Source organism: Panulirus ornatus, chromosome 1 (assembly GCF_036320965.1).
Source record: "Panulirus ornatus isolate Po-2019 chromosome 1, ASM3632096v1, whole genome shotgun sequence".
In the NCBI taxonomy this organism is placed as follows: domain Eukaryota; kingdom Metazoa; phylum Arthropoda; class Malacostraca; order Decapoda; family Palinuridae; genus Panulirus; species Panulirus ornatus.
The window spans coordinates 82,764,018-82,784,018 of record NC_092224.1 but is presented as its reverse complement, the minus strand read 5'-3'; the positions used below and the strand labels follow the sequence as shown (position 1 = coordinate 82,784,018).

The window sequence follows — 20,001 nt, the reverse complement described above, 5'->3', positions numbered from 1 at the left end:
GCTGCTAAATCTTCACTCCCTCGATTATTTTCTACTCGCTCTTGCTCTGTCTGTCGTATTAGGGACAGACCGCATCGGGCCATGACACTTCTCCCTTCCCTAAATCCCATTCCACTTTCATTTCACTGAATATTTCGCAGGATTCTCTTTCCCCTATTGAAATTTTATTATAATGACTTAAATCACCTTATAAGTATAACAGTTGTGAAATCATTGCTCAAAATAGACAAAGATATGTAATTTAGAATAAAGGCAGAAATGTTATTACCGATGGAAGGGAAAATATGTGAAAATAATAGCATGAATCATTAAAGGAAGAAAGGAATGAAACCATGAAAATTTTTAAGATGAACAGGTACTGGAATGTCTGGGTTTTGATATAAACTTCACCTTTTCAGAAGTAACAACTTTAATTAATTACCGAGTGCAGATGATTACTTCCCCACAAACAGCCTTCTCTCCAAATACAGAATATAGTAACGTGAGGGATTATGGGAGCCATTTGACCGAGGCCTCAAGGTCAAAGGGTGCTTCAAATTTTCATTTGTTGTATAAGCCATGGATACGTTTATATCTATCAAATTTTTTGTTTTATTTGCAAAGTACATAAAAGTCAATCTATTTTTCTATTGTTATATTCCAAATGATCAAATGAACCCTACGATGATGAGATTTGAAATTGATGCAAGCAAGAGACGGAGGAAACAAATTAAATGAAGCAATTGTTAAGGGCTCGAACCTTCATGTTCCATATCGCATGAAATCATGCCTCAATCAGCCATAAATGCTTCAGATGGTGATGATTCTGCAAACGCAGAAGGTATGTTCAATACCTGAACATGACCACATTGGTCAAGAAGCTACATATGCAGCAAACAGTTTTGTGTGCAGTGAAGAAACTCGACAGCAGAATTTGATCTGGATTGTCCACAGCAAGAGCAGGAATTAATTTGGAGCAAACAACTGAAACTGTGATAGGTAACAAGATACATGAAACCATTTCTTCAAATCAAATGCTTTGAAATTTTCAGAAACATACCACGAGATGTTGATAATTCAAGCTTTTTGTTTTTCGTTTGCTAACAAACACTTACCAAAGGGGAAGATCTGTAGAGGAGACTGTTATGTTAGAGCACGTAAAGATAATCTGCTCCATGTTTAACAAAAGTTCTCTGCAGTAGACCTACGACATCAGTGCTCTCTGTAGTAGACCTACTACAAACGCTAATGATTAAACAATATTTCTTGAGCACATCCTAAATGTCATATATTTCTTTCGGGGTGGAGATTGGCTTTCTGTAGATCCATTCAAAGTATTGATGGCTGTTCACATGGAAACCTTCCAGATATATTTGAAGTTCCTGAGTAAATATGATCTCCTTTCATTAAAACATGTTAAACGTGTTCACGAATCGCAAGATGGAAAAAAGGCACATGCAGGTCCGTTATCTCCCCACAGACATACAAAATGAGTTGCTTTGGCTACGTGGGGCATTCGTACGAAAAGCATAGCTTGAAATTCGCAGTGCAAAGTACAAGTTAAACATTGTTGATAGCGCTCCAAATTGTTCTCCCAGGGAAGAGGCTGTCATAGTAATTCGATGCGTTAAAACTGTAAACCACCAAATTTTGAAATGAAAACGATGTGTCTTGTGCGATAACTTCACAGAAAAAGGTTAAGAAATTGCTGCCCGTGTACCAGTTAGAAATTCTAGAAGACCCCATCGTAGATTTCCAGTACTTCATTAGCCAAGTCTATGACACTGGATGTAATATACCTGGGGTATTAATAAAAGGGTGCACAGTTAGTTCTGCATGGGCAAAATTCAAATTGTACATTTCTCTTGCTGTGGTAACCACACGCTGAACCTTGTAGGTGTTGACTGGGCTTAATCATGTAAGGATTCAGTAACTTATTTCGGAGCTTCTCAACAACCGTATACTCTCTTTAGCAGAATTCCATAGAAGTGAGAAATTCTGAAGCAACATCTTCCTGTTTCACTGGTTTATATGTCCACAACTAAGTGGTCTGAACCTGTGGTTCTAATTAACCCTTTCATATGAATGGGTCACTTAGAGACACTCCGTGTCTGTGGACCAAATTCAGCATATATCCGATATCATATTGGGTCTGAAATCATAATGAATAAAAGCTAATACTACCCAAACCCTTACTAGAGATAATATGATGATTGGATTTGATTGATTGCCTACTTATTCATGTCGTCTGAGTCCAAAATCTAGCAACAGAGAATCTTGGAATTTCATTTGAATTCTCTATGGGTTGTAACTTACCTAAATTAGTTGCTGGGTAGGTCAATGATTTCTTTGTCTTTTTGACTCCATGGAATAATTTCTCACGCGTAGATTTATGTCAATACGACTTTATTGTTGTGTAAGTACGACTTATTTGTAACCTTTCTGGGGTCCTGTGGCTGCTCAAAAATCTGTGTTGAATATCTATTTTCTGCAAGTGAACAGTCTCAATAAAGAATGCAACAAGGAAATCTCAAAAGAATTGTGTTGAATTATTATTCCTCAAACGAATATGGACCGAAAACTTCAAACTGGATTGCAGTCCAAAGAATCTTCTTTAAGCAATACTTGAACTCGGACCCACGGACATATATTCTAATATCAGAATTGCTTGGCGTACATTTGTCACCTTTCCTGTATCTGCTGCTCAATGATGATCGCACCTTCAACCTACTGAAGATGACACATAGCTACTGTTTCACCATTCATCTATGGGATGGGAGCATTTGAAGGGGCTTGCCACGCTTAATATCAAGCTAGATTTTGCATCAGTAAAGGTAATTGATACATCTATTAAAAAAAAAAGATATTCTTGAGTAGATAGAATATGTAAAGATGTAATGCATGAAATATATGTTCTTTGTTCTCGAATGTTACTTTCACTCTATCTTCTTTTGTTAAAAGGCCATTAAATAAAAATACATTTATTTCGCATATTTCGTGACTTCAGTCTGGGTTACTGAAAAGCGTCTTTTTCCACTCGCCTGTCTCCCAGAAAAAATTGATTATAATCAATAAGTGTACTGTAGATATATATATACTCTCTCTTCGTGTAATACTATCATGAATAATTTGTTGTCTAGTCATTAACTCTGTTCCGTATGTGTTACACTGATGAAGTGCTCCGAAGTGTTTAATGAAAAGATAAAGCTGATAGAGTCAGTTGCATTACCTTGTATTTTCAATAATTTTGAATGTAGTATGGGGAGCAAAATGGTTATAAACATTTGTCTAATTTCAGGTGTTAGCTACTGTGAAATTTGTATATATATATATATATATATATATATATATATATATATATATATATATATATATATATATATATATCTGTTATTAATCTTTCTCGCTGTCTCCCACGTTAGCGAGGTAGCGCAGGGAAACACGAAAGAATGGCCCAACCCACTCATATACACATGTATATACATACACGCACACACACGCACATATACATACCTATAAATTTCAATGTATACATACATATACATACACAGACAAATACATATATACTTGCTGCCCTCAGCCATTCTCGTCGCCACCCTGACACACATGAAATGGCAACCCCCTCCCCCCGCACACGCGCGAGGTAGCGCGAGGAAAAGACAACAAAGGCCACATTCGTTCACACTCAGTCTCTATCTGTCATGTGTAATGCACCGAAACCACAGCTCCCTTTCCACATCGAGGCCTCACAAAACTTTCCATGGTTTACTCCAGACATTTCATATGCCTTGGCACAATTCACTGACAGCACGTCGACCCCGGTATACCATCGTTCCAATTCACCCTATTCCTTGCACGCCTTTCACCCTCCTGCATGTTCAGGCCCCGATCGCTCAAAATCTTTTTCACTCCATCCTTCCACCTCCAATTTGGTCTCCGACTTCTCATTCCCTCCACTTCTGACACATATATCCTCTTTGTCAATCTTTCCTCACTCACTCTCCATATAACCAAACCATTTCAATGCACCCTCTTCTGTGTGTGTGTGTGTGTGTGTGTGTGTGTGTGTGTGTGTGTGTGTGCTGAATATAGGTTTTGTCACAGTGATCCCACATGTTAAGGAAATATAGATGAGAGCTGGAGCTGGGTTTACAAGTTATTACTATTATAAAACCAGTAAGTCTAGATTCCAGCCACATCATTAGATATATTATTTTGGTTAATAGGATCCTTCATAACTTTCATTTATTATTTCAGTGTTAATCTAGATATTTCAAAAATTCTTAATCGCTTAAGTCCAACATACAATAAAAGATGAAGTACGATTTCTGGAAGCAGCGAGTAATTCTAATTATTATTGTTGTTTAGTATTCGCTAGCAATTATGATCGTCCACTTCCCGTCAGTAAACCGCCAAGTACACAACTCGAATCATTTGTTTTTATTTATAAAACTACTAGCCTGATGAGTTCTCTGGCTGGGTTTACTTTTGGCTAGATATGTATGTTGGCTAAATCTACTGGCGGCTTGATATATAACTCTGGATAGATGTACACTGCTGGCTAACTGTTCGCTGGCAAGATTTACTTGTGACTGGACGTTGGGACCGATTGGTTTCAAAGTTCGGGGCGGTGCATGATCGGGAGTTTTAGAAGACCGATGTAAACAATGGATTGAATGGAAACCATCAGTTAGTATAAGAAGATACATTACTATCTCGACATATTTCACACCGTTTTGAAAGACGATTGGTCTAGTACAATAAGCGCTCATTTGATGATTCAAGGTAAAGGAACGGTTATTTTTATATATATATATATATGATTATTTTTGTTTTACGGTAACCGAAGTAGTTGGGTATTGGAGCTTTATTTACCGCATGGGATTTTCAATTGCTGTTTTGTTGCTTTGGCAGTTGTATAGTTACTGAACGTGTCGATGTTGACTTACGAATATCCATGAAATTAAAAACGATTTATTTCACAGAATCAACAAAACCCCATATCAGCAGAACTCTTTTTTAACCCTTGGAATTTACTTTACTATGGTTACATTACCTTATCAGTATCAAAAGATAAGACTCGAGGGTATTTCAGCACCGTACCTTCGCACTGAAACTAGATTTGAGTAGTGAGTGGTAAGTACTTTATCATTTTAGCTCCACATTGCTATTAGCTTTTGATATTGAGTGATATTCTTTTGTTAATATTTAGATAATACAAGAACAGTTAAAGTGTGCTTTAGTTCTTCAAGGCAGTTAGCTTTTGATAGTTTTGCTCTCCCTCTCCAATGATAAAATGATATTTAGAGAATACAATGGATGTTAAAGATGTATTTTAGCCTGAATAATAAACATGGATATTGTGTGATTTTGTTCTTCATTGCCAGAGTAAAAGAATGAATAGCAGTTGAGGACATTAGAAATTAGTTTTACATTTTATTGATGGATAATATGGCAGTCATATATCAGGGAAAGTGTAGGGTGTATTGATGTAAAAGTAAGTAGTGCATTTTAAAAATCAACAAAACCTATGGAAATTGAATTTAGATTTTGCCACAGTGATCCCTCATGTTAAGGAAATATAGATGAGAGCTGGAGCTGGGTTTACAAGTTATAAGTTATATACAAGTTATAAGTTATATACTGTTATAAAACAAGAAAGTCTAGATTCCAGTCACATCATTAGATATTTCATATTGGTTAATAGAATCCTTCATAACTCTCATTTATTCATTTAGTGTTAATTTAGATATTTTGAACATTCTTAATCGCTTAAGTCCAACATACAACAAAAATGAAGTACAATATCTGAAGCAGCAAGTAATTCTAATTATTGTTGTCCAGTATTCGCTAGCAATTAGGATCATCCACTTCTCGTAAGTCAACCACCTATTACACAACTAGAATTATTTGTATTTATTAATAACTACTGGTATGATTTTTTCTCTGGCTGGGTTTATTTTTGGCTGGATATGTAACAGGAAGCCTACCACCTCTGAGAGCTATATTTATTATTTCTCGGTACATGATTCTAGTATGAAAATGCTTGTAGTTATGTCTGTTTTTAAGAGCACTATGGATATGTGATTCCAGAGGTCTGGTAGATGAATGTAGTCATATACGATGTATCTTAGGCAGTTATTTTATCCCAGTTGGTTTGTGAACAAAGCTTACTGGAAAGCTAAGAAGACATTTTATGCTTCTTGTAACAAAAATGTGACAAATAAGGATGAGTCCAAATGTTGTGTTACCCTGTTTTCCCAACTTAACTAATCTAAGACATGTTCTAAAAAACAGTGCATGCAATGTTGCTTTCCATTACAATAACACCATCAGTAAGACATTAACAGTAGGCCAAATCATACAACAATTGTGAGTGTTCATGCCATCAAATGCAAGGCATGTAAAGACATATGTATATATATAGGCTGGACCGGAAAAAACTGTAATGGAGAGGTGTTGTTGGCACTGTCATGCAGTACGCAGTGATGACAACAAAAGTGTGATTGCTAACACTGTCACGAAAATGATCACCCCATAGATCTTGAAAATCCTGTTATTCTATACCCCTGTGCTGATTATGCCACATGTAGTGTCATAAAATCATTCATAATTACTGATACAAAGAACTTTGATTTGTCCCTAGGCAACTTTAAAGCCTATCCTAGCATTAACCAAATCATTATGAGAGAATTGACAAAACATAAAAAGTAAAAGAGTTCAAGACACACCCAGCTACCCAGGTCAACCCCTGCCACATGACTCCATGACTCCCCTTGATCACTCTACCTTTCAACGGTTATTGCCAGATAAAGTGGACAGTGGTTGATCCTGTACTGATTGGTGCTAGATTGTGGTACTCTGTTGTGATGTCGCATTTCGATAACTTTGTTAAATACTGGCACCTGCTTAGGTGGATTCACACACATGTTGTGCCACATGTGTAGAAAGATTACATGAAAATGAAATTGTATGAACTCCCACTGAAGTGTGATTTTACCTTCATAACTTTTATCACAGACTAGTGTGATCATATTTATATTTTATTATACTTCGCTGCTGTCTCCCACATTAGCGAGGTAGTGCAAGGAAACAGACGAAAGAATGGCCCAACCCATCCACATACACATGTATATATATATAAATGCCCACACATGCTCCTATACATATATACACATGCACATATTCATACTTGCTGCCTTCATCCATCCCCATCGCCACCCTGCCACACGTGAAATGGCACCCCCCCCCCCCCCCCCCCGCCCGTGCGAGGTAGCACTAGGAAAAGACAACAAAGGCCACTTTCGTTCTCACTCAGTCTCTAGCTGTCATGTATGATGCACCAAAACCACAGCTCCCTTTCCACATCCTGGCCCCACAAAACTTTCCATGGTTTACCCCAGATGCTTCACATATATATTTTTTTTCATACATATTTGCCATTTTGTGTGTTAGCAAGTTAGCGTTAAGGACAGAGGACTAAGCCTTAGAGGGAATATCCTCACTTCGCCCCTTTCTCTATTCCCAGCTTACACTCTCATGTTTTTCTTGCTGCTGTTACACTAGTGTAATACTGTCATCAGTGTTTGAGTTAGTACATGTCAGTTTAAATGGGTATGTATTTTGTAAATACATAAGATATTTGTAAATGCATTAAGATATTCAGAAGACCCATGAAATGATCTTCATTTTTTTTTCTACTGGAATGGTATTGTGATGTTGTTATAGTGATCCTTTCAACACTGTTAGAGTAACTAACCTACAGGTGGGAGTAATACTGAAAAGTGATATAATGTCCCATTACATTTGCAGATTCTGCTAATTCATTGTTAGTCCACCATCCAGTTATGGCTTTGAAGCTATAAACTTATACTACGTTTTGCAGGCACTAAAAAATAAATGGCCTAAGCTTAAAAGATTACCATGAAATATGAAAACTGACTGGAAAAGAAATGATGAGCAGCATATGACAAATACCTTTCAAGTCCATCTCTGATATCCTAGAATGGAATTATTTTTGATTCACTGACATAAATACATCCTAACATTAGGTTCATTAACAGTGATATTGTTACCTAGTGGAAGGAAAGGGCTCTGGTTTGATGGCTCAGTTATCAGGAAAAGAAGATAACTACAATGTTAGCTCTCTATATTATCTTTTTAGACTTTTTCAAATGTACAGTTGGCTAAGACTTTTTCAGTTATACATTTGACTGTCTTTTTATCATGTCTGCACTAGGAGAAGCAATGCCCATAATCTTATGCCTCTGTGTTTGTATATTTCAGTGTCTTATCTAGCTGAGATTTGATATGATGATCCATTATTATGATGTTGGTGTTGTTTTGATATTTCTTAGTAGCATACACATTTATGTGCCTGTGTTAAATCTTTCAGTTTTCAAAGGAAGCAGTGTGATATTTAACATGAAATGCTTTTGTTAATTTTCTACAATTGTGATATCTACAGGTGTCTTAAAGGATATGGACTTTAATATAACTCATTAGGCCTAAGGAGGTTAAGTCTATTGCATAGTGGAAAATCATCAAAGAGGAGACTATGGAAGAAAATTTGATTATTTTTATGAGGCAGTTATTATTTGGATTTTTTCTTATTTCTGTGCTGTATGTGTACCTTATTTTTTTTCATTTCTTTCATAGCTACAGTGATGTAGATGGGTTACATAAGTATTTTGGATAAGAGAGACAGTGGAGATCATAGTTATATGAATATAGACCCCACGCAAACGTATAATTGAGTTACAGACATTTTGATTTCTATTCCAGATCCACTGTACTGTATTATGACTCCTTATCTACCCACATAGACATAAGGTATGAAGTACACAGAAGAGAAGAAATACAAGGGGCTAGACCCAGTTTATTTGAGGGACAACTTTTGTTCTGTAATTACATACTGCTACCTAATCGTTTAGCATTATTGAATTGTTCATAAAACATTTTATGGTAATTTCTGCTGCATAGATCAGAGTATGCTTTGCTTTGTAATCCTTCAATTTTCTCTACGAAGCAAGATCTGTGAAGTGTGACTCATGGTAATCTCAAAAGTTATTTTGCTTCTTTCAGGTAAACTGAAATTTCAAAACATGTCAAAGAAAATTGAGGATAGTGAGCTTCAGACGCTCACACTCTCCCCAACTAATACCAATGATGACGATTCTTCACCCTTTGTGAATCCTGCCAGTGACGAGACATCATTTCCAATCAGTCCACCGCCATCATATTCCTCATTGGTAATTATCATATACACAATCTGTTGTGCATAAAGATAAGTGTTACTTTCCATATATTTGGAAGTGACTGTTAAAGGTTTATGTGCATATGAATGTTGATGTGTTGAATGTGTTTTAGGTGAATGTAACTTGAACACATGCTGATTCATATTGTACTGAATGTGTTGGTGAATGGCTGTGAATGTGTATGTAGCCATGGCTGTTAGAATGTGTATGTTGGGAACAAATGTTGATAACCTTATTATGGTTTTATGCTGTGAATGAATGAGAACTAATTGAGCTTTTACATATATTTTAAGTGTATGGTGTAAATGCCTTTGGATATTGACTTGTCATTTCTTTTTTCTGTTGATGTTTTTGATAGAAACTGATGAAATGTATACTGTAGACTTATACAATGAATAGATATGAATTTATATGTTTACCTTGGAATTATTAAGTGTGCAGTTTATCAAAATATTTCACTTTGAGAATTGATACAGAAAATGCATGAGGGAGTGTTAACGTAGAAAATATTTTGGTAGTGGGGAATAACTTTATATAGCTTGAGCTGAAAACTATATTAGAGATTTAGGAGTCAGTTTATTGAAAAATATACCAACTCTGAGCAAGTTTATGAAATACTTAAATATTGTTGACCTTGATGCTTACATGGGCCACCTAGGGCTAGTCTCCATAGGTTCTTGGATATTTGGCTAGGCTCTCTCTCTCTCTCTCTCTCTCTCTCTCTCTCTCTCTCTCTCTCTCTCTCTCTCTCTCTCTCTCTCTCTCTCTCTCTCTCTCTCTCTCTCTCCTCTCTCTCTCTCTCTCTCTCTCTCTCTCTCTCTCTCTCTCTCTCTCTTCTCTCTCTCTCATGTATTTATTTATTTTATCCTGGGGATAGGGGAGAAAGAATACTTCCCATGCATTCCTCACGTGTCGTAGAAGGTGACTAAAGGGGACAGGAGCGGGGGGCTAGAAACCCTCCCTTCCTTGTATTTTTAACTTTCTAAAAGGGGAAACAGAAGAAGGAGTCACGCAGGGAGTGCTCATCCTCCTCGAAGGCTTAGATTGGTGTGTCTAAATGTGTGTGGATGTAATCAAGATGAGAAAAAAGGAGAGATAGGTAGTATGTTTGAGGAAAGGAACCTGGATGTTTTGGCTCTGAGTGAAACGAAGCTCAAGGGTAAAGGGGAAGAGTGGTTTAGGAATGTTTTGGGAGTAAAGTCTGGGGTTGGTGAGAGGACAAGAGCAAGGGAAGGAGTAGCACTACTCCTGAAACAGGATTGGTGGAAATATGTGATAGAGTGTAAGAAAGTGAACTCTAGATTGATATGGGTAAAACTGAAAGTGGACGGAGAGAGATGGGTGATTATTGGTGCCTATGCACCAGGGCATGAGAAGAAAGATCATGAGAGGCAAGTGTTTTGGGAGCCCCTGAGTGAGTGTGTTAGTAGTTTTGATGCATGAGACTGGGTTATAGTAATGGGTGATTTGAATGCAAAGGTGAGTGATGTGGCAGTTGAGGGAATAATTGATGTACATGGGATGTTCAGGGTTGTAAATGGAAATAGTGAAGAACTTGTAGATTTGTGTGCTGAAAAAGGACTGGTGATTGGGAATACCTGGTTTAAAAAGAGATATACATAAGTACGAGGAGAGACTGACTTATCTCGGAAAGCAAAAATGGGTATGTTTGAAGGAATAGTGGTTCCAACAATGTTGTATGGTTGCGAGGCGTGGGCTGTGGATAGAGTTGTGCGCAGGAGGGTGAATGTGCTGGAAATGAGATGTTTGAGGACAATATGTGGTGTGAGGTGGTTTTATCGAGTAAGTAATGTAAGGGTAAGAGAGATGTGTGGAAATAAAAAGAGCGTGGTTGAGAGAGCAGAAGAGGGTGTTTTGAAATGGTTTGGTCACATGGAGAGAATGAGTGAGGAAAGATTGACCAAGAGGATATATGTGTCGGAGGTGGAGGGAACGAGGAGAAGTGGGAGACCAAATTGGAGGTGGAAAGATGGAGTGAAAAAGATTTTGAGTGATTGGGGCCTGAACATGCAGGAGGGTGAAAGGCAGGCAAGGAATAGAGTGAATTGGATCGATGTGGTATACCGGGGTTGACGTACTGTCAATGGATTGAATCAGGGCATGTGAAGCGTCTGGGGTAAACCATGGAAAGTTGTGTGGGGCCTGAATGTGGAAAGGGAGCTATGGTTTCGGGCATTATTGCATGACAGCTGGAAACTGAATGTGAGCGAATGGGCCTTTGTTGTCGTTTCCTGGTGCCGCCTCATGCACATGAGGGGGGAGGGGGATGTTATTCCGTGTGTGGCGGGGTGGCAATGGGGGTGAGTAGGGGCAGACAGTGTGAATTGTGTGCATGTGTGTATATGTGTGTGTCTGTGTGTGTATATATGTGCGTACGTTGGGATGTGTGGGTATGTATGTTTGCGTGTGTGGACGTGTGTGTGTGTGCATGTGTATGGGGGTGGGTTGGGCCATTTCTTTCGTCTGTTTCCTTGCACTACCTCGCAGGTGTGGGAGACAGCGACAAAGCAAAATAATGGTAATATGTATGTATACGTTGAAGTGTATAGGTATGTATATGTGCATGTGTGGACGTTTATGTATATACATTACTACGTGGGGTTAGACCATTTTTTCGTCTGTTCCTTGCCCTACCTCGCTAACTTCAAAACATCAAAGTATTATAAATGAATATATATATATATATATATATATATATATATATATATATATATATATATATATATATATATATATATATATGTGTGTGTGTGTGTGTGTGTGAAAGAAGAAAGTTAAGAGTAAATGTGAATAAGAGCAAGGTTATTAGGTACAGTAGGGTTGAGGGTCAAGTCAAGTGGGAGGTAAGTTTGAATGGAGCAAAACTGGAGGAAGTAAAGTGTTTTAGATATCTGGGAGTGGATCTGGCAGCGGATGGAACCATGGAAGCGGAAGTGGATCATAGGGTGGGGGAGGGGGCGAAAATCCTGGGAGCCTTGAAGAATGTGTGGAAGTCGAGGACATTATCTCGGAAAGCAAAAATGGGTATGTTTGAAGGAATAGTGGTTCCAACAATGTTGTATGGTTGCGAGGTGTGGGCTATGGATAGAGTTGTGCGCAGGAGGATGGATGTGCTGGATATGAGATGTTTGAGGACAATGTGTGGTGTGAGGTGGTTTGATCGAGTAAGTAATGTAAGGGTAAGAGAGATGTGTGGAAATAAAAAGAGCGTGGTTGAGAGAGCAGAAGAGGGTGTTTTGAAATGGTTTGGGCACTTGGAGAGAATGAGTGAGGAAAGATTAACCAAGAGGATATATGTGTCGGAGGTGGAGGGAACGAGGAGAAGTGGGAGACCAAATTGGAGGTGGAAAGATGGAGTGAAAAAGATTTTGTGTGATCGGGGCCTGAACATGCAGGAGGGTGAAAGGAGGGCAAGGAATAGAGTGAATTGGATCGATGTGGTATATCGGGGTTGACGTGCTGTCAGTGGATTGAATCAGGGCATGTGAAGTGTCTGGGGTAAACCATGGAAAGCTGTGTAGGTATGTATATTTGCGTGTGTGGACGTATGTATATACATGTGTATGGGGGTGGGTTGGGCCATTTCTTTCGTCTGTTTCCTTGCGCTACCTCGCAAACGCGGGAGACAGCGGCAAAAAAAAAAAAAAAAAAAATACTGAGGTAGCCTTGATTTGAGTTTTCATTTGCCCTTGTCTTCTCAGTAAACGTAGCAAAAGGGGGAAATTCAGAAAAATTCGATATGAGCTGTATTAAAGAAATTTGGAAATAGTGTTAAATGATAGAAATTTCTTGCAAGTCTCATTTGGTGTCATGGTTGAATGACTAAGACATGTAAGACATGTAAACCTGTTGATTCATGCAGTGACTCACATTAGATGAGAGCCACGAATGTATACAGAATATGTAATGATAGGTGTTTCTGTAATCATTCTAGAACCTCTGTGCAAAACTCGTATCATATGCCCACTCCTTCATGCTGTTGACTTATCTGAGACACAAAGTCATATATTGAATCATCCATGTTTACATTCATATGTGTGCATGATTTATTTACAGATGTATGTTTAGATGTGATAGTTGGTATTGAAAGCCAAACTAGTGTTAAGATTATGAAACTTCGGAGAGAGTGTAGCTGCAACCTACCTCTTTGTCAACTGATATCACAATACTCATTTGCTTGTTCAGCTGGTGATTTAGCATGTATGTACATTGGGATGGTCTCATAAGATATCTTTCAGAGGACCCTGTTTAAGAATTTTTAAAACTTAGTTATTTTATCTTTGATTGAAACATTCATGCTGACATTTGACCTACTGAGCACATGACTATTTACTTGCCTCTTCTTTTCATGTAGAGTATTAGTCTTGTGGGTTGCTGTAATGGCCATAACCTGGGTCTTATTCCTTCACAATTTGGCAGTGGTGGAAAGTTTAACCAGTATTAGATTGCTTCATCCTGATGTTTGCTGCTAATTTCAGACCTTTTCACCTTCAGTGATGTTGCACTGATAGCCAACTTTGTACATGACATATGAAGCAAGCCACATTATTGCTTTGGGTTGATTAAGATTCAGTTTATCATTTTCTGATAAAAGAAAGAACTGGATATGGTGAGATTAGTGTTATATATAGTTATATACAGTTATATTCAGTGAAGGGGGCTAATTGGGAGGTGATAACAAGTAGTGGTGATGTAAGAAGGAGATGGAGTGAGTATTTTAAAGGTTTGTTGAATGTGTTTGATGATAGAGTGGCGGATATAGGGTGTTTTGGTCGAGGTGGTGTGCAAAGTGAGAGGATTAGGGAGAATGATTTGGTAAACAGAGAAGAGGTAGTAAAGACTTTGCGGAAGATGAAAGCCGGCAAGGCAGCAGGTTTGGATGGTATTGCAGTGGAATTTATTAGAAAAGGGGGAGACTGTATTGTTGACTGGTTGGTAAGGTTATTTAATGTATGTATGACTCATGGTGAGGTGCCTGAGGATTGGCGGAATGCCTGTATAGTGCCATTGTACAAAGGCAAAGAGGATAAAAGTGAGTGCTCAAATTACAGAGGTATAAGTTTGTTGAGTATTCCTGGTAAATTATATGGGAGGGTATTAATTGAGAGAGTGAAGGCATGTACAGAGCATCAGATTGGGGAAGAGCAGTGTGGTTTCAGAAGTGGTAGAGGATGTGTGGATCAGGTGTTTGCTTTGAAGAATATATGTGAGAAATACTTAGAAAAGCAAATGGATTTGTATGTAGCATTTATGGATCTGGAGAAGGCATATGTTAGAGTTGATAGATATGCTCTGTGGAAGGTATTAAGAATATATGGTGTGGGAAGCAAGTTGTTAGAAGCAGTTAAAAGTTTTTATCGAGGATGTAAGGCATGTGTACGTGTAGGAAGAGAAGAAAGTGATTGGTTCTCAGTGAATGTAGTTTTGCGGCAGGGGTGTGTGATATCTCCATTGTTGTTTAATATGTTTATGGATGGGGTTGTTAGGGAGGTAAATGCAAGAGTTATGGAAAGAGGGGCAGTATGCAGTCTGTTGTGGATGAGAGAGCTTGGGAAGTGAGTCAGTTGTTGTTCGCTGATGATACAGCGCTGGTGGCTGATTCGTGTGAATGTGTGGAAGTCGAGAACATTATATCGGAAAGCAAAAATGGGTATGTTTGAAGGAATAGTGGTTCCAACAATGTTATATGGTTGTGAGGTGTGGGCTATAGATAGAGTTGTGTGGAGGAGCGTGGATGTGCTGGAAATGAGATGTTTGAGGACAATATGTGGTGTGAGGTGGTTTGATCGAGTAGGTAATAATAGGGTAAGAGAGATGTGTGGTAATAAAAAGAGTGTGGTTGAGAGAGCAGAAGAGGGTGTTTTGAAATGGTTTTCTCACATGGAGAGAATGAGTGAGGAAAGATTGACCGAGAGGGTATATGTGTCAGAGGTGGAGGGAACGAGGAGAAGTGGGAGACCAAATTGGAGGTGGAAAGATGGAGTGAAAAAAATTTTGAGTGATTGGGGCCTGAGCATGCAGGAGGGTGAAAGGCATGCAAGGAGTAGTGTGAAGTGGAACTATGTGGTATACTGGGGTTGACGTGCTGTTAATGGATTGAACCAGGGCATGTGAAGCATCCGGGGTAAACCATAGAAAGTTCTGTGGGGCCTGGATGTGGAAAGGGAGCTGTGGTTTCGGTGCATTAGTACATGACAGCTAGAGACTGAGTGTGAACGAATGTGGCCTTTGTTGTCTTTTCCTAGCGCTACCTCACACACATGCAGGGGGAGGGGGTTGTTATTTCATGTGTGGCGAGGTGGCAATGGGAATGAATAAAGGCAGACTATGAATTTATGTACATGTGTATATATGTACATGTCTGTGTGTGTATATATATGTATACGGTGAGATGTATAGGTTTGTATATTTGTGTGTGTGGACGTGTATGTATATACATGTGTATGTGGGTGGGTTGGGCCATTCTTTCTTCTGTTTCCTTGTGCTATCTCGCTAACACAAGAGACATCGATAAAGCAAAATAAAAAAAAATGAATATCCAGTAATAGCCTTATAGAGGGTATAGGTGCTCTTTTGTGTTTGGATGTCTTCAGTACTTCAGCCATTTCCTAAGTTACTTTACAAACTTTTACTCTCATGTCCATCAAAATATGATCAAGCATTCCTGCAGCTGCTCCTTTCGGCACACTTAATGAAGAAACTTTTTCTCTCTGATGCAGTGTCCTGCAGGCATTTATTCCTGTTTTTCTTGCCCTGCCCTGCCTTTTCCTCTTTTTTTTTCCCCAATAGCTTCTGTGACCGCTCTTAAGTTGGCACCTACAATCTGCAGCTCTCATAAGCCGGCAGGCAATGGGTTGATGATGTCATCCTACTGAAGATTGCCAATTAGCTGAGGCTGGACCTGAGAATAAGCAACAGCTTTAAGTACAGTGAAGTAGTTCAGAATTGATGAGTGAAGGCCAGTCCCTCCTCACCAAAAATTATGTATTAGTCCTGATCCATATCTTTCCATGAAATATATATGTCATGGAGGAAAGATTTTACAATTTTCATAGCCTACATTTTTCATGTAATGCTAATAAGCCAGACTTGCATTGTAAGAATTGTTCCTTCAGTGGTAATTTACATGGCTGTGGAAATTATCTGTCTCCTTTTCCTCATCACCATAATATTGCATGTGAGAGATCTTGGGAAGACTATTTCTTTGTATAGAGAAAATAGTGTGGATCTAATAAGGAATAATTTTTTTTGCCCTGAGGGGTTTGGCTCTTCTAAGTGATACAGCTCTTGCCTGCCTCTCTTTCATGAGTTATGGGACACATGCTGTAGGTGGTTTGCCTTGTCACTTGAGGTTATTGGTGAGGTTGCAAGTTGGCACTGAAGACTTAGGTGCACCTTGGGATAAAGTACAAAGATTTTGGTGCAATTTGAAAGCTATGTATTTCTAGCAATAGATGAAGTCCAATAGGTCCTTGTCAGTTATGGTCTCAGAACAACCATGAGAAAGTCCATCCTTCAAGTAGAACAAAATTCTGAATTTTTTTCTTTCTAATTTTTTCCCTTTGTATTACAGTATTTACCTTTTAATCTTTAATTTTGACTTGAAATAGAATTACATGCACCATATGTGTTGGACTGCCCTTCCTGATGGATGGGTGGATGTTAGAGGTTACCCTGTACCTTTCAGAATATTTCCAGTTCTAGGAGTTTGGGTTTTCAGTGATTTAAGTTACCAATCATATTTTTTGTTTTTATATCATAGGTACATTTTCATTTCCTAGCACTTTGCTTTTCAGGCAACAACAAGCACTGCACCAACTGTGGAAAAAAGGAAATTAGAGAGGATGGTTAGTGCCCCAGGGAATAATTCCACCAAAATAGTGCCAGCTCTGAGGGTAAGTTGACACAGCAGCAGCTTTCTAACTTATTAAAAAAAAGAGAATGAAGTGAACTTGGGACTGGTACTTAGTTTTACTCTTCCATTCCCATTTACTCAGAGAGGCTCACACCAAGTTATGGAGTCAGTTTACAGCTGCTCATTTCCTTATCCATCTTTTGATATTCTGTGTTTTTTTTCCATTTTCAGAGGAGAGGTGCATGTTTAAATGGTAGTTTTTTTTCCAGTCATGGATTTATGGTTTCTTGATTTCATGTCTCTCCTAATTTGTAGGTTATATGTAACAAAATAACTTAAAGTAGATGTGTGTGCAAAGATTACTTTGTCATAGCAGCACTGCTATGGAAAATGTAGAAATATGGTCACAATTATATTTCTATCGTAACTTTACATTTGTACCCTTGGGATTTATACTACCCTAAATAATTTTGTAAAGCAAAAAAATCTTGTCACCACCAGATAGCAAAATTGAAGCCTGTGTTGTTCCTGAAAGATTCCTAAAACTCCTGATATAGTACTCACTGAGTTCCTACCATTCCTACTATAGCTGAACTGAGAGCAACATGTAACTTCTTGTTGTTTGGGAAGCAAAATACCCTACAGTACTAACTAAGGTATATTTTCAAGGGTGAACTAGTTAGGATGAATTTTGTGTAGCTTACTTTTGCCAAATATTAAAAAATACTTGCCTCCAAAGACGTATTTGAGAGTATTAAAGGGTAATTCATATTTTTTTCAGACAGAATATGTTTATATATGCAAACTTTTCAAATGCTCCAGAAGGTGTTTGAAGGATGGAATGTAAGTTGCTTTGAGTGTGGATCAGAACATGCAGGAGGGTGTGAGGGATACAAGGGACAGAGTGAATTGGAGTGATGTGATGTATAGGGGATGACATGCTGTCAGTTGGATAACCCAGGGTATGTGAAAGAGTCAGGGGAATCCATGGAAAGACCTAAAGGACTTGGTTGTGGATAGGGGGCTCTGGTTTTGGTGAATTTCACATAAGTACATGACAACTAGAGAGGTGATGTTAGTGAATGGGGCTATTTCTTTGTCTGTTTATGGTGCTACCTCACTAATGCAGTAAATAGTGAATATACATGAAAAAAATTATTTTACAGTGTCCAGAAAAAACTTTTTCCACCTCCTTGTACATTTTTAAAGACAGTATCACACTTACATTTTAGTACTTTTTCATCTCTCCTTTGGGCTTGATCACCATCTGCAGATGTATGGGCATGGAATTGGCAAGATTCCTTAAGAATTCTGGGTCCATGTTTGGGTCATAGGGTCTTGATCTCCTGAATTAGGCGAGGCACTGTGTATGTTCTTTTTAAACCAAGTATTCCCAATCACCAGTCCCTTTTCGGTACACGACTCCACAAGCTGGTCACTATTTCCATTCATAGTACTGAATACCTCATACCCTCAAGTTATACCCTCATCTGTCTCATTACTCACCTTCACATTTAAGTTACCCATCACTAATACCTGGTCTCTTACTTCAAAACTGCAGACACACTCACTCAGCTGCTCCCAAAACACTTTCCTCATGATCTCCTTCTGATTGCTAGGTGCATAAGCACTAATGATACCCATCTCTCACCATCCACTTTAAATTCTACTCACTTTAATATAGAATTAGCTTGCTTACACTTGCACACTCTCAAAACTCCTGCATCAGTATTGCTACCCCTTCTTTAACTCTTGCCTTCTCTTTAACCCCTGAATTTACTCATAAGACATTTCCAAACCATTCTAGCCCCTTTACCCTTGAGCATTGCTTCACTCAGAGCCAGAACATCCAGATTTTTTTTCTCATTTTTGTTACATCCATATATATTTAGGCATCCCAGCACCCCATTAGCTTTCCATGACGTTTGTTTCATCTTAATACATGATGAATTTTTTAATTGAAAGTGCAGTACATTTTTACTGCCGTTGCATGGCCTTTTATTACTTATTACCATATTAGAATGATTCAGTTGATGCTGATCGTGAGAGGATTTATGTTGTTTTATAGAAAAATTTACTGTGGAGAATGTTGGGACTGTGATTTCCTAATGCTTCTTAAATTTTAGGTTTCAACTCCTCCTGGTTCTGCCCGAATAAGTTACACAAATGAGAGAGGTACTGAGAAGAAAATTGATCTAAGCAAGATTAGTCGTGATCGTCCATCTTCTGGGAACTCTCTTGGACAGAAGAAAGGTGTGTCTTTGTAACTATTATAGAAATATTGTTCAGTGACAACCTTTGCATGAATCATGACGATAAAGCCTAAAATTTGACTTAAACAGTTAGAATTCATTTAAAGTATTGTGTATGTATGTGGATTATTGTTGACCCTTTCATACACACTACAATTTCCAGGAAAATCAAATATTTGATAATTATTAGTTAAAAAATTTTGATGAACACTTTGTATTTGTGTCTTTTATGATCAAGTTTAGTATGACTAGAAAAGTTTAATTTTTACTGTATTACATAACTATGTTTATGAAAATCCAGTAAGATTCTTAAAAGTTATAAGCAGACAAGGAAATTTCAAGGTAAGCAAGAGCAGTCATATTGTACCTGTTGTCCAGTTATTGAATTATTATGATTTTATGTAGATTTCCAGTTGAAAAACTTTATCAGATTTCTAGGTTGTAGTTGCATCCCAGTAAAAGTATGAAGATTAGATATTGTTACCTTTTTTTGGCACTGCAGTAATTTGTATGTTTCATGAGCATGCTTTGTGAATGCATGAGTTTTATGATGGCTATTTTGAATATACAGCGTAAAGTTGTTTGTTTGTGTTGTGTGTGTGTGTGTGTGTTTGTGTGTGTGTGTGTGTGTGTGTGT

At 38.1% G+C, this 20,001-nt stretch overlaps 1 protein-coding gene across 2 annotated transcripts in view; it reads left to right on the top strand.

The window, feature by feature from the left end:
- The first annotated feature begins 4,463 nt into the window (after window positions 1-4,463).
- Window positions 4,464-20,001, top strand: part of LOC139750210 (uncharacterized) — a 43,509-nt gene continuing 27,971 nt past the window's right edge. Inside the window, exons 1-5 of one of the 2 annotated variants that reach the window (XM_071664681.1) lie at window positions 4,464-4,764; window positions 8,764-8,811; window positions 9,064-9,230; window positions 17,054-17,152; window positions 19,239-19,365. In XM_071664681.1, coding sequence (XP_071520782.1) covers window positions 9,084-9,230; window positions 17,054-17,152; window positions 19,239-19,365 — 373 coding nt within the window. In that variant the 5' untranslated portion in view covers window positions 4,464-4,764; window positions 8,764-8,811; window positions 9,064-9,083. The remainder of the gene's footprint in view (window positions 4,765-8,763; window positions 8,812-9,063; window positions 9,231-17,053; window positions 17,153-19,238; window positions 19,366-20,001) is intronic. The other variant, XM_071664671.1, reaches the window with a different exon arrangement.